The sequence below is a fragment of the Hippocampus bargibanti genome, linkage group LG14 (assembly GCF_051943395.1).
Source record: "Hippocampus bargibanti isolate YZ-2025 linkage group LG14, ASM5194339v1, whole genome shotgun sequence".
Classification (NCBI taxonomy): domain Eukaryota; kingdom Metazoa; phylum Chordata; class Actinopteri; order Syngnathiformes; family Syngnathidae; genus Hippocampus; species Hippocampus bargibanti.
In genome coordinates, this window is record NC_142747.1 from 4,569,772 (window position 1) to 4,582,843 (window position 13,072).

At 41.6% G+C, this 13,072-nt stretch overlaps 1 protein-coding gene across 9 annotated transcripts; it reads right to left on the bottom strand.

Moving 5' to 3' along the window:
- Positions 1-1,329: 1,329 nt before the first annotated feature.
- Positions 1,330-12,056, bottom strand: LOC148888050 (arfaptin-2-like). 9 transcript variants are annotated; one of them, XM_089013697.1, is made up of 10 exons: positions 11,615-12,056; positions 11,140-11,248; positions 10,902-10,964; positions 10,362-10,523; positions 10,131-10,234; positions 9,633-9,854; positions 7,550-7,707; positions 7,284-7,458; positions 6,814-6,982; positions 1,330-1,461 (listed from the first exon to the last, which is right to left on the bottom strand). In XM_089013697.1, the coding sequence occupies exons 1-9, from the start codon at positions 11,711-11,713 to the stop codon at positions 6,827-6,829; spliced, it is 1,248 nt and encodes a 415-aa protein (XP_088869823.1). In that variant the 5' UTR covers positions 11,714-12,056; the 3' UTR covers positions 1,330-1,461; positions 6,814-6,826. The 9 variants fall into 9 exon arrangements, with proteins under 9 accessions (XP_088869823.1, XP_088869824.1, XP_088869822.1 ...); XM_089013698.1 differs by lacking the exon at positions 1,330-1,461 and adding an exon at positions 3,819-5,452; XM_089013696.1 differs by lacking the exon at positions 1,330-1,461 and adding an exon at positions 6,377-6,490.
- Between the last annotated feature and the right edge of the window lie 1,016 nt (positions 12,057-13,072).

The window sequence follows — 13,072 nt, forward strand, 5'->3', positions numbered from 1 at the left end:
AAAGAAGTCCTTCCGTCTCAATTCGAGTGGTCTAGACTCCAATGTAGCGCCCAGAAAATGCACAAGATGGCGCACAAGCTCCGTTGGAAATGGGCTGATTTGTCTGCTGGGAATGTGTGTAAACTTACACCTTTATGCGTGTTACCGCAATTGGCTGCGACACACAATGATTCATCATTGCGTTATTTATGTCGTTTTCCTTCTAATTTCGCAAGCAACACAGTGTTTTCAGATGAAAAAAAGTACTCAAAAATGCATTGTGTGTCGCTTTCATGGTCAGGGGCGTTCCAGACGTGACGTGATGTCAGGCATCGTCATCAACTCGAAAACAAGACTCCATGAATATTCAGCGCGAGTCTTAAAACGTAAAGTATAGCTATATGGGGTGGAATCTTTGTAAAATGCACTCAGTAGAAGTCATTTGAAGTGATTTTACAAATTCTGGACGCAACTTGGGCGCGGAAAATCCTAATGGACCCTCCGCACCCTGCCCACCACCTTTTCCAGCCACTCCCCTCAGGCAGGCGCGACCGATCCATGCGCACCAAATCCAGCAGACATTTAAACCGCTTCTTCCCCCAAGCCATTAACTCTTTAAACAGTAACCCAAATAGAACTGTATAGTGCCTCTTTGCAATTTTTTGATGAGGATACTAGTGTAGCGTGTTCTACCGGAAACAAATTCCTTGTGTGTTCTACATGCTTGGCAATAAGGATGATTCTGATTCTGAACTTGTCCGGGGTGTCGGTTGTCCTTTAAATGAGTGCACATACAGTATTTCCTATTTACTGGTTTCTGCCGTTTTTTTGAGAGCACAAAAGTCAAGCCAATGCTACCTCAGACTTAAAAATGGGTGAGACGGACTTAATGTGATCTTCTTCTCAGACAAACTGTCTGCTCATCAATCTAAACTTCGGTCACTTTTTCTACTCGGGTTTCTTCTATTCATGTATTTGACGCACATTTCTGTACTTCTACTTCAGAGTTCAGGGTGTGAAAGAGTTTGCTACCTCAGTTTTGGCAACCGTATGCAGCCGTTACGCCTTCTGTCTTTAGGACGTGACCTCAGAGGTATGATCAATAAAGAAACAAGGGGTAAGTAACCATGTGACGAAATCCAATAGCAGACCGAGGGAAGTGACTCAACAAGCAATTTCAATAATCCGTGTCATAAAGCATAAACTCACCTTTGCTTTTTCTCCTTAAAAAGATGTCCCGCATCCTACTTTTCCATTCCAGCTTGGCTCCTCTCGTGCCGGAACTTGAAAGAGTGTCGCAATTCCACTTCCCTCGAAAGACGAAGACACACCCATAGAGAGGAGGCGGCAGAGGGAGCGTGAGCTCACCTACCCGGAAGGAGCGCCTCTGGGATGCCTGCTGGACCTCGCTTACTTGTTGAGCAAGTGGTTGGACTGTGAGCGCTGCTGGATTTATGGACTCAAGCAACGTGATGAGGTGTGCTTGGGAGATAGAGATGAATATTGATTTGTTTTCAAGGCGAGCGTGCGCACACACACACACACACACACACACACACACACACACACACACACACACACGCACACGCACACACACACACACGCACGCACACACACACACACACACACACACACACACACACACACACACACACACACACACACACACACACACACACACACACACACACACACACACACACACACACACACACACACAAACATGTAAGCACACAGTGATTGAAAACTAAGTCTTTCATCTGCGGGTGAGTATTCAAGCAAGGAGACAGTGAAGATGGGATCTTTGGGGTCATCATCCACCTCAATGCAAATGAGCTGCTCGTTTAGAATCGCTTGTTTTTTTTTTTTTTTTTTTTTTTTTGGGGGGGGGGGGGCAAAGTCAAGATTTGGCCTGATTTAAAGGGCAACCGAACGCCTCCGGACAAGTTGTGTCCATAATTTGGAAAATTACTTCAAATGACTTCTACTGAGCGTATTTTACAAAGATTCCACCGCGTATAGCTATATTTTTACGTTTTAAGACTCGCGCTGAATATTCAGGAAGTCTTGTTTTCGAGTTGATGACGATCCCCACGTGACGTCACGTTTGGAACGACACTGACCGAGAAAGCGACACACAATGCATTTTGCGGTATTTTGTTTGGTCTGAAAACTTTGTGTTGATGGCGAAATTAGAAGGAAAACACAAATAACACGACACAAATTCCCAGCAGACAAATCAGCCCATTTCCAACGGAGCTTGGGCGCCATCTTCTGCAATTTCTGAGTGCTGCATTGCTGTCATTGACGGCTCGAATTGATATGGGAGGACTCCTTTAACCGATTGCAAACATTTATGCTTTCCTCCTCATAACTATTTGAATCATATTCTTAACTGGATGAGTAACAAGAAAACATCTTCTCCGAATCTGAAGCCATTGTTTTGATTCTCGAGCAAGGCAATATGTCTTGGCGTGACATCACGAACAAGGGGGCGGGACCATCTGAAACTGGCCATTTCCGGTTTCATTTTGAAGTCTTTTTTGGACACTTTAAGTCATTTTTCTTGGTGTTTTTCATTTGAATAAAAATATCAGCCTGCGTGTTTTGGGTATTTTAGATGCTAGAAAACGTTTTTCTGATGTCAGTTAGGAAACAAAAAAATGGTGTATGTTGTCCTTTAAACGTCTGCAGAAATGCCATCTGTCATCATCATAGAGATTTCAACAATTCAGTTCTGATAAACTAGATGAAAAATAGTCGTAACTACTACCGTTCAAAGAAATATAAATAGTGTAAACCAGGGGTGTCAAAGTCATTTTTATATATATAAATGGGGCCAATACGACTTTAGTTCGCTGACGAAGCCTCTTGGATAGGAGGCGAAACGTCCGAAACCTTCACTTTTGTACAGATGACGGCTGAAGAAACCTTCTCATCGATGCGTCTGTGTAAGCTCTCAGTCGTACAGGAGTGGTCTCATCGATGGACCACTCCTGTACGACTGAGAGCTTACACAGACGTATTTGGCAGTAGTGCTGTTATCTGCATGTGCCAAGTGCTGCCATCAAGAGGCTATATTAAGAACAGCAAATTAGAAAATGATTAATTGACTGAATGAGCCCCCCAATTTTCTAAAATGGCTACAATCAACCAAAGAACAATTCATGTACTCCATTCTACTGTTCCAAAAAAGTTAATGAAAGTGTTTAAAAAAAGTGAAGTTCAGTGAATATTCTATTTCAATTTTCAGTGCCAATTAAACTTTTGATATACATGTTTCAAATGAACCAAAACACTTGCTTGCCAGCGAGTACTCATATTGTATTAATTCATTCACTTCCAGACGATGTGCAAAAATATGTCCACTACAGTGTCAGGGTTTTTGTCATTTTCACTCAAATTGCAGGACCCACAGAATATTGAGTTTTAGGATGACATTATTCAATTCAGCGTAAGAAACCTTAGACTCTCTTCCTTCATCAGATGAAACTATTTAATTCCGAAGTTATGTGGGTCTGTAGTTAGATGAGCTTAAAATGGGGGCAGCTGTACAAAACATAATACAATACATACATATTGATTTATATAGTGGTTTAACAACAGCTGAAGCTGGACCAAAGCGCTAACATGGACAAAAAGCAAATGCTGCCCCCTCGTGGAAGGAAAAAAAACATTGCTAGATGTCTGACCAGCGCTTTATCGGCACCCTCTGCATGAAAAAATGAAACACGAACAAATGAGGGAATGGCGCTCCACGTCACACTTTTCAATTCCCAAATAAATTCGGGAATGGCAGCGAATTAGTTAAGAAAGCTGAAATTAAAATAAAATAAATAAGGAAATGTGAAACACAGAAAGGCTCGCTGAAATGTATTTAATTTAATTGCTGTTATATGTAAAGAACGTCCGCCAAAGTTGTCATGCCTACATTTTTAACACACTAAACACTAAAAACTAACACTGGCCCCCTTTGCAAAAGGTTTGGACACCTCTGATTTAACTGAATTGTAACCTGAAACTCCTTGATAAAAATCTGTATACAGGACTGGTTATCACGTTCTGAATGAGCTTGGCGGGTACCCAAAGCACAAGCTGAAAGACTGTACACTAGCCAAGAGAGATCGAGTCAATAAATACATAAATATATAAATGTTGCGCCTCATCTTATAAGACGACAATTGAGCCAGTTCTATCATAAAGCGAATGGAAATTGAAGCGGTTATTGTGTGTCGATGCTTCTGGCCTGTGAAAATGCTTAGGGACGCGATGCCGAGACCTTAATTGCAAAGCTGAGCTGGTAAAGTAAGAGTCCCGCGATGGTGATTCGTCAAACATGCTCTGTCCAAATACAATGAGGAAGATATATGCAATGCAAAATTTGGTCTCATCCGACTTTCGACTATACCGTTGCGTGGCAATAGAACACTTTAGAAATTTTGGGGGAAGGAAATTGAACACAAAATGGTGTCTTTGAATCACAATCGCAGTCAATAACGTTTTCCTGCCTAGACACAATTCATGAAAGATCTCACCCACTTTGTGTCATCCTTCGCACAAAAGTACGCCAAATTTTGGAGCAATTAGACAAATGTTCCATCACCGTTTGGTTCGGGGCCGCCACAAAAATGGACAAAATCCGACTTCAACGGACAGTTAGGACGGCGGAAAAAATCATTGGCACCGCCCTACCCACTCTCGAGGACTTGCACACTGCAAGAATCCAAACTAGGGCGCGGAAAATCCTACTGGACCCTCCGCACCCTGCCCACCACCTTTTCCAGCTACTCCCCTCAGGCAGGCGCTACCGATCCATGCGCACCAAATCCAGCAGACATTTAAACAGCTTCTTACCCCAAGCCATTAACTCTTTGAACTCTTTCAACAGTAGCCAAAATGGAACTGTATAGTGCCACTTAGCAGTTTTTTTGACAACGATACTAGTGCAGCATGTTCTACCGGAAACAAATTCCTTGTGTGTCCTACATACTTGGCAATAAAGATGATTCTGATTCTGATTCTGATGTTTGTCCAGAAAGAACCATTGGAAATGAACCCCTCCCAAAAAGGGGGACATTCTGTACCTCTTCTAGGAGGTCTTCTTTTGAGATTAAATTAAAAAATGAAGAATGGTTGCAATTTTGAGAGGAACATTGCACTGTATTGCTCGGACCAGAATGATATACACAACATAACACAGTTCACTTCCAAACTCTCATCTGATGTTCTAAAAAATCTCAAAAGACAACAAGAAAATAATGAATGGCCAACAGCTATGTCTGCTAAAAAAAGACTATACTTTACATGTTCTTATATACATAGAAATAATAGGGCCATCAAAGATTAGTGTGTGGCTAAACAATATGTATATAAATAATATACAGTGATTCTTTGGTCCTCAAAGTTATTCATCCACGGAGATCTTGAATGACCGTTGACACGCCCGACCAAGACCACATTGGGACAGTCCAAACTGAAATCGGAGAGGCTCAGGGTGACTTTGAATGAGAGGACGCTCTACAAAAAGTCATGAACTAACTTAGTGGAAGAAGATGCCTAGTTTTACTTTCACATATGAACAAAAATGTAATACAGTGATCCCTTGGCTTACGAACTTAATTGGTTACCAGAAAGTGTGTGTAAGGTGAAAAGTGTGTATTTCAATTGTTAATTTCCCATAGGAAATCATTAAAATGAGAATAATCCGTTCCCATGTACCCATAAAACATAATTTTCTTAATAGTTATAATAAGTTCATCCTGTCTACTTGATATCTAATTTAAAACAGATTCTTGTCTTACAGACAGTATTTCGTCGGAGTGTCACAGAGGACACTCTAAGGAAAGCGGAAGTATACGTCGAAACATGTCAGGTAATTGAACACCTAAAAAACACTGTCTGTAAAAAAGAATCAATTTAAAAAAAAACATTATTTTCTTCTAAATAAGCCTTAAAACTACACAAAATATACCTTATTTTATGTATAATAAATGTGCTATGCTATTGTAATTAAATAAATAAATCGTACTATAGAATAAAGTCATTTTATTTATCTTTGTGAAGGCCGTTGATGGCTTGATGGAATGGATAGCTTTTTGCATAAAGTGTATCAAGGAGCTCTGGGTTGTACATCTTAGAAGTTGTGATATTGCAACAGCAACAGATGCAGGCAAACACACTAGAAACTTCATTAATACCTGGTTCCTTTGCTTGTAAGTTCTCTTCAAATTATACCGATGGCTTGTGCAGGTTATTTGTGGAGCCTGATTGATGGGATATTTTAACCTTGCAGTCTACACTCTGCCTTTGAACTATCAGTAAAGTAGAAACGAGTCCAAATTTCACTGTGTCTTCTATCCATTTTCTCACCTTTTCACTTTTGTTTTTTCTTTGGAGTGCCATCAAGCACTGTCGTCTCCCTTTCCTCTTTCATGTGAGACTCAGAGTGTACTTCTGTTTCTGTAATTCTCCCTCCCTCTTCTACCACGGATCTTGACTTGAAGACTGGGGGCTGGGAATAGAGGACAAAAAAGTTGGCTGCCATTTCTTGCTCCTTGTTAGGACCCAGCTCTCTTCGTTCACTTCAGAAATCCAGCTTCAAGAACCGGCTTGTTTGCAAATGACACATCACTCATCGTGGTTCTGCGTGTGTTTCCCGAAAAATAGTGTGTATGCCAAGATTATATTCTCGCGAATTTAACGTTCGTAAGGCCAAATGTTCATTAGCTAAAGCATTCGTTAGCCGAGGTATCACTGTACGTACCGTAAACAAGTCAGAATTAAAAAAAAACATGATTAATATTTTCTTATTTTAATATTCAATGTTGATCCCACCAGAGAACACCTGTCACTGTTCCTCCAGCCAGGACGGCTTGTCAGCACCGGGAGGCTTCAATTTGACGTTAAACTGCACCAGAGTTTGTTCTAACTGCTGCTGGTTACCGGCAAAGTAGGCTGATATGGCGTTGTGGAACAGCAGCAGCTGCTTGTGCATCACTTTCACCTGCGACACAGCAGACGCAGTCAAAAACATGACGTCCAACGGTCAACATACTCGACGGCGCTGGCACAATTATTATTTTATTTATTTTGCTTACACAAGGGTAAAAATATAGATTGACATTCTGTCAATTTTTTTAACATTCTGGTAAAAATATAGATTGACATTCTGTCAGTGTAATAAAATCCGGCAAATACTTTAAGACAAATTGTGACTAAGAAAATAAATCAATGAAAAATCCCATTCAATGGTATGGCACCCCCTGGTGGCACATCGATGCCATACAACTACAAAAGCAGCAAACCTTGTTCTCCTCCAAGAACTTGAGCTTGATGGTGACGTCGCTGCGCAGTCGTTCGTATTTGTCCCGGTGCACTTGGTAGTCATGCTGGGCCATGTCGATGCGGACCATGGCGGCGCTATCCCTCGGCCCCAAACTCAGCTCCTCCAAATCGGACCGGTAGGCGTCAAACTGCAACCTGATCGGGCGCACAGGGACGAAAACAACAGATAATGGACAGAAAACAGAAAACCCACACAAGAGGAACCCCAAACCACAATTTGGGTTACCTTGCATTTTCATAGTGCTTGATGGTCATCAGGGTGTCCTCCATGGTTTTATTGACCAAAGTGTCGATGCTGGACACAAAGAAGTTGATGGCGCCCAGCAGGGATTCACCGTTCTTGCACAATAGCTTTTGAGTTTCCGCATTATACCCAAATTCATCCTGACAGGAGGGTTGGAGACAAAAGTGCACATCGATTCACAAAAGAGATGAATACATTTTTATATCGGAGTTAAATATAACATGGACATTCAGGGATTAGATCTTGATGGAGCAAAATGCGATTGTTATTACGTTGATTGTTTTTTGTTTTGTGCATTATGGCCATTCTTGTTTTGGTTTTATTGACCGTATTTTCCCACGTACAAGGCGTACCGGAGTACAAGACGCACACCACATGAATGGTGTATTTTCAAACGTTTTGCATACATAAGGCGCACCAGAGTATAAGGCACACCTTCTATGAATGAAAACAATTTCCCAAATATCACACGTACGATATAAATCAGTGTCTGAAATAACATCTGCCCAGACGCCCGTGGCATGGAACTTTTACGTCGGGCGTACAACTTACAGAACGTCTCCACCCTGGTGGCCGACATCTTTTTAAAAAAAAAATGTTTGGCAATTTGCATACTCGTAAGCCAATCAGAAGCCTGCATCGAATAACTTTGTGCTTCCGGCTGCATTTGCATATCATTTTCCAAAGTAGACGTACAGAGAACAAAAGAAAAATAAGTGGTTAGGAATCAAGCCAAAACCTCAGCCTCAGAAGATTCAAAAGATGCTAAGAAAATTTATGATGCTACAATACGTTAACGTACATTAAAAGCATCATGGAAAGAGTTCACGGGGCTTTTAGCAGACGACGCAACGCAAACATTGCATTGTGCAACATGCCAAACAGTGTATGGGCAAACGACAACTGGAGCAAAATCACCAGCAAGGGATATTTACCATCAATTAAGCATAGAAGCATTTGTGGTAGGTACATCAATTACTTAATTTTAAAGTGTTCTATTATATATTCTGATTATCAATCCTTAATACTTTGCAACAATGGCTTTTTTGCGATTAGTCATCTTATTGTGTTTCAAGTTGTGAAGAATGGGGCAGGATGGCTGGGCAGGCAACTTTTCAGAGTTGTCTGCCCTAGTGTCCGGTAACTTTTTGTTATGAGTTTAAGACACTGTATAAATATATAACATTTCCCAGATATTAGGCACACCACATTATGCTTGTGACTTCAAGATGGCGCCGCGAGAGTGGCTGCCTTTCCAGCAGCTCCTGTATTTTGTTTTTCTATGTCTTTCTTTCCTTTCCTCTTCCTGTCATAACTTTGCTGCTGTGATTAGCTATCTATTATTGGCTAGCTAATAGATAGTTAATAGCTAGCCAGCTGGCTGGCCACATAGCTAATCGATAGCTAGCTAGCTTTCTATCTATTTGACTTATTCTGGGTTGAGTGAACGCTGGCGCATGTGGCTGCCTCTGCTCACCCACAGAAAAAAACTTATTCTGTGACTTCTGTGTAAACTCTCAGTCGTACAGGAGTGGTCCAGGGTTGGGGGTTGGGTGAGAGCAGGGACCTATCATAGCAGAGTCCGGCACCGCCATGTCTGGACAGTAGGGATATATATATATAGGGCCTAAACTACCAGTAAGACTTTAGTTAGCTGAGGAAGTTTCTTGGATAAGAAGCGAAACGTCCAACACCTTCAAAGAAGTACAGATGACGGCTGAAGAAACCTTTTCATCGATTATTCTGTGACTGTAAAGTGACCTTGAGATTTTGTAAGACGCTTATAAATGAAATCTATTATTATTATTATTATAAATGTACATTTCTCCACGTGTGACGAAAAGGCTGAGGGTCATGTTTTGAAGAAAATGAAGGCTTTTACACTGGAAAATACGGTATTACTTTTTTTTTGAGTGTCGGTATCATTGTGTTTTGTTGTCATGTGTAAACTTATTCTGCTGGACTTCTTTTCAAGAAATGAGTCCAAATCAAATCATTTTCATGTTTTCGCTGATTTCAGAATGGTCACAAAAAGCTTGACACTGGAGTTGTGCCTGTGGGCTACCTGCAGCTCGGGTGACTTCTGGCTGAGGTCAGTGAAGGTGTCACCGAGAGCCTGCTGCGTTTGTACCATGCTCTGGAAGTGGCTGGTTAGCGCCGTGGCCAACCGGAGGATGTTCTCGTATTTGCTCTTGGTGTCTCTCAACAAGTCAATCTGAGCCTCCAGTTCCAGGTCGACCGTTCGGGAGCCTCGGCCGAAGCGCTCGGAGAACATCTGCTTGGTGCACTAACAGGGGGAGTAGGTGACAGGTGGTTGAAAAACGAGAAAAGGAGCTCTCAGAGTTGAAATCAAGTGATTTGAGCTCAGAAAGGTCAGGCAAGCAGCAGCATTTTGGAGCAACTTGAGATGCCACATGGAGGATTGGTTGACTCCAAAAGTGCATGACAGAAATCCAGATAAGACTGTGTCAAATTGCTCTAAATATTCAGAATTAAACAAAATATACTCTGGGCATAAACACAATGTATCCAATAAACGTGACGAAAAATATCCAGCTCTTACCTTATATGTGTTGATGCCCCATTTCTTCACACTGTCCAGCTTCTCCACTGCCACGCCACGGGATATTTCCTCGACCGCGTTGCAGGTGTTTTGGTTTGAGGAGCCTTTCCGGAAAAATAAAAAAGGGGGGCACAGATATAAAGCGTTGACTCACGTTATTCACAATGGACACGTGAATTACGGCAACAAGTGAATGAGTAAATGGTGAGTGACAGGCTTCGATGATGATACCTGAAAGCTGCGCACGGCCGTGCTGCACTTGTCGACTGGTTGTCGGCTGGCTGGTGGGCAAGCTAGCGGCCCGGGATTTCATGCGGATGTCTGTCATGGGCATGGGTGGGGGTGGCGAAGGGGGGCCAGGCGGCGAGGATGGTAGAAGATGGGTGAGAAAAGCTTGGGATAACGAAAAGTGAAATGTGTCATGTTGGTATAAGCAATAGAAGATATCGCCAGCATGCATTTTTTGTTTGTTTTGACATGCACTCAAGAAAGATGGAAGAAGGGAGTTAATGAGATGAAATGCAAACAGAAACAAGAACAGCCAGTCTTACGACGACCATACGAAACAATCCAGTCTTACAAATGCTCATTATTGGTTAGTTCACCCTCAATAGTTCAATATTTCCACTCAACTGCCAAAATAAGCATGCTAGCAAGGTTGCATTGAAGTCCTTTTGTCCAAATAGGAACGTTTTCACAACCCCACCCACCCCCAAAAAAAGAAAACTCAATGGGTCAAAGTTAAGAAACATCGACAGAATCCACAAGCACCTGATGCAGGCGCGGGAGCACGTCTTCTGTCCAAATATTCGGGGTTGAAACGAATGGCAGGCCCTATGAGATACGGTAGCATAAAGCAGTAGCCTGCATGTAAAGTGACGCTCAATCAGAGTCATCATAAAACCTCAATTGTTTTATGGCCATCACTTGCTGTCACGGAAAGCTATTTAAAACAATATTCTGGGTTTGTTGATGGGCAATAAATGATCCATGCTATTGCGGGCACTACCTTTGATGGTGCTGGTTGGAATGATGCCACCGGCAGGACCACCATAACCACCTGAAACGATGCTAGTTTCATTCAAGTTGGGCCCAGACACCATCACCTGCTGCAAATCCTGAGAAAACAAACAACAGAATTTATGATAATTCACTGTGGACTCCAGTTTCCACAATATTTTTTGTTCTAATTAGCAGTAGTAAGGAAGCTAATGTATGAGTATATAATGTACTATGGTAGAAATGACATCCATAAAGCTATAGTTGGCGGGAGAGTTTTAAAAAGAAAAATAAGATGTGTAAGAAATTGACAAAGAAGTACAATAATTAAAAACTGAATTCGTTTCAGTGATTAAAACATATTTGACATGTGATTAGTCATGGAATAACTCGAGTTTGGAAGTAAAGGTACGACTGTGATGAATACTTTTGTGACACAGAGATGCTGAACAAACAACATTCCATCAAACAAGATATAAACCGACCTGCTCCAGGCTGTCATCCTCTGGCTGTGTGCCAGTGTCTCCATTGCGGTTAATGGGAATCCTCATCGTGGCTGCTTTGCTCATGATTCCCTCTGCCATGCCGAAATACCCGAGGACACAGAGAAAAACGCGCAATTTTACAGCGCAAGTGATACACCAAAGACCAGAGTTGGCTTACGTTGATGCTACGCCGATGGCTAAAAGCAGCTGATGTGGATTCTGGCTATATGGTAGCTTAGCTAAAATCTGCCTTTCAGCTTGCTCGTGCAAAAAAAAAGTCAAACAGAGGGGAGGAACGCAATAAAATACTCCCCGCGCGCAGGGGTAATGGGCCACATCCGTTACTTAATCAAAATCGAGGAACGTCACATCCATCGCTGCTGTTTACATGAGCTGCCTCTTTCCGTCCAACTCATCCCGAAAATCCCTGCATCCATTCAAGCAGCGGCTTTGACGTCACTTCATAATAATAAAAAAATATTTTAAATGTACGTTAGTCCATGTTTAAATGGTTTTAATCAAATTCATATTTTTAAATAATATTTAACTTATCCAATGAAATTCGTTTCCGGGTGTTGACGGTGTTTGGGAGTTGTCTGACGAGAGGATTTGCTATTATTTTGAAAGAGCGCGAATCTTGGAACCAGTTCCCGTCTTTCTTCACTGTTGGTCACGTCGTGCAGTGCCTGTCACGTTCTCCCTAAACTGCAATACTATATTATTTGCTAAAAGAGGCAGTGTTTTCCCATTAAACATGGCACCAGAGTCTCAGAGCCTGGAATTCTACCTGTTGTCTTTTTGATAGCCGTCACCGACAGCACACCTCACAACTGTCTTACATCAATTATTTAACTAATTAAAAATGTTTCATTGAAACATGTCAAACTCAAAAAAGTTGCTTTACACACACACACACACACACACACACACACACACGCATACACATGCACACACACACACACACACACGCATACACGTTTTGCTACATGGTGGGGACATGGTGTGCGAAGGTTTTGACCCGTGGGAACCCAATTTCAAACATGAAAAAAAAACATATTTATGAAACTCATAAAAATTGATTTTAGGACCCACATTTTTTTAGCCTGTGCTCACTCAGAACTCACTTTAAAATGGCATAATTCTTGATTTAATTTTTCCAGGTTTTTCGCAACTCCATGGGGACTTAACGAATCATGTCAAAACAAAACTACCTGCAGGTGGCGCTTATTTTTTTCAAGAGACAATATTTAGAGCCTATAATGTCAGCAATTGTGTTTTGCAGGAGCCATGATCGTATATTTTTTTGACAATTTTTTGACAAATTGTGAAATATTTTGTTCACATGCCCAACTGGGTCCAAGCCCCCTCCCATTTTCTGACATGATATCCGACAGAATAATCAAGCACCAGATGTAGGTCTGCCAGGTTCTGTCACAACCAAACGTTTGACTGCATCCA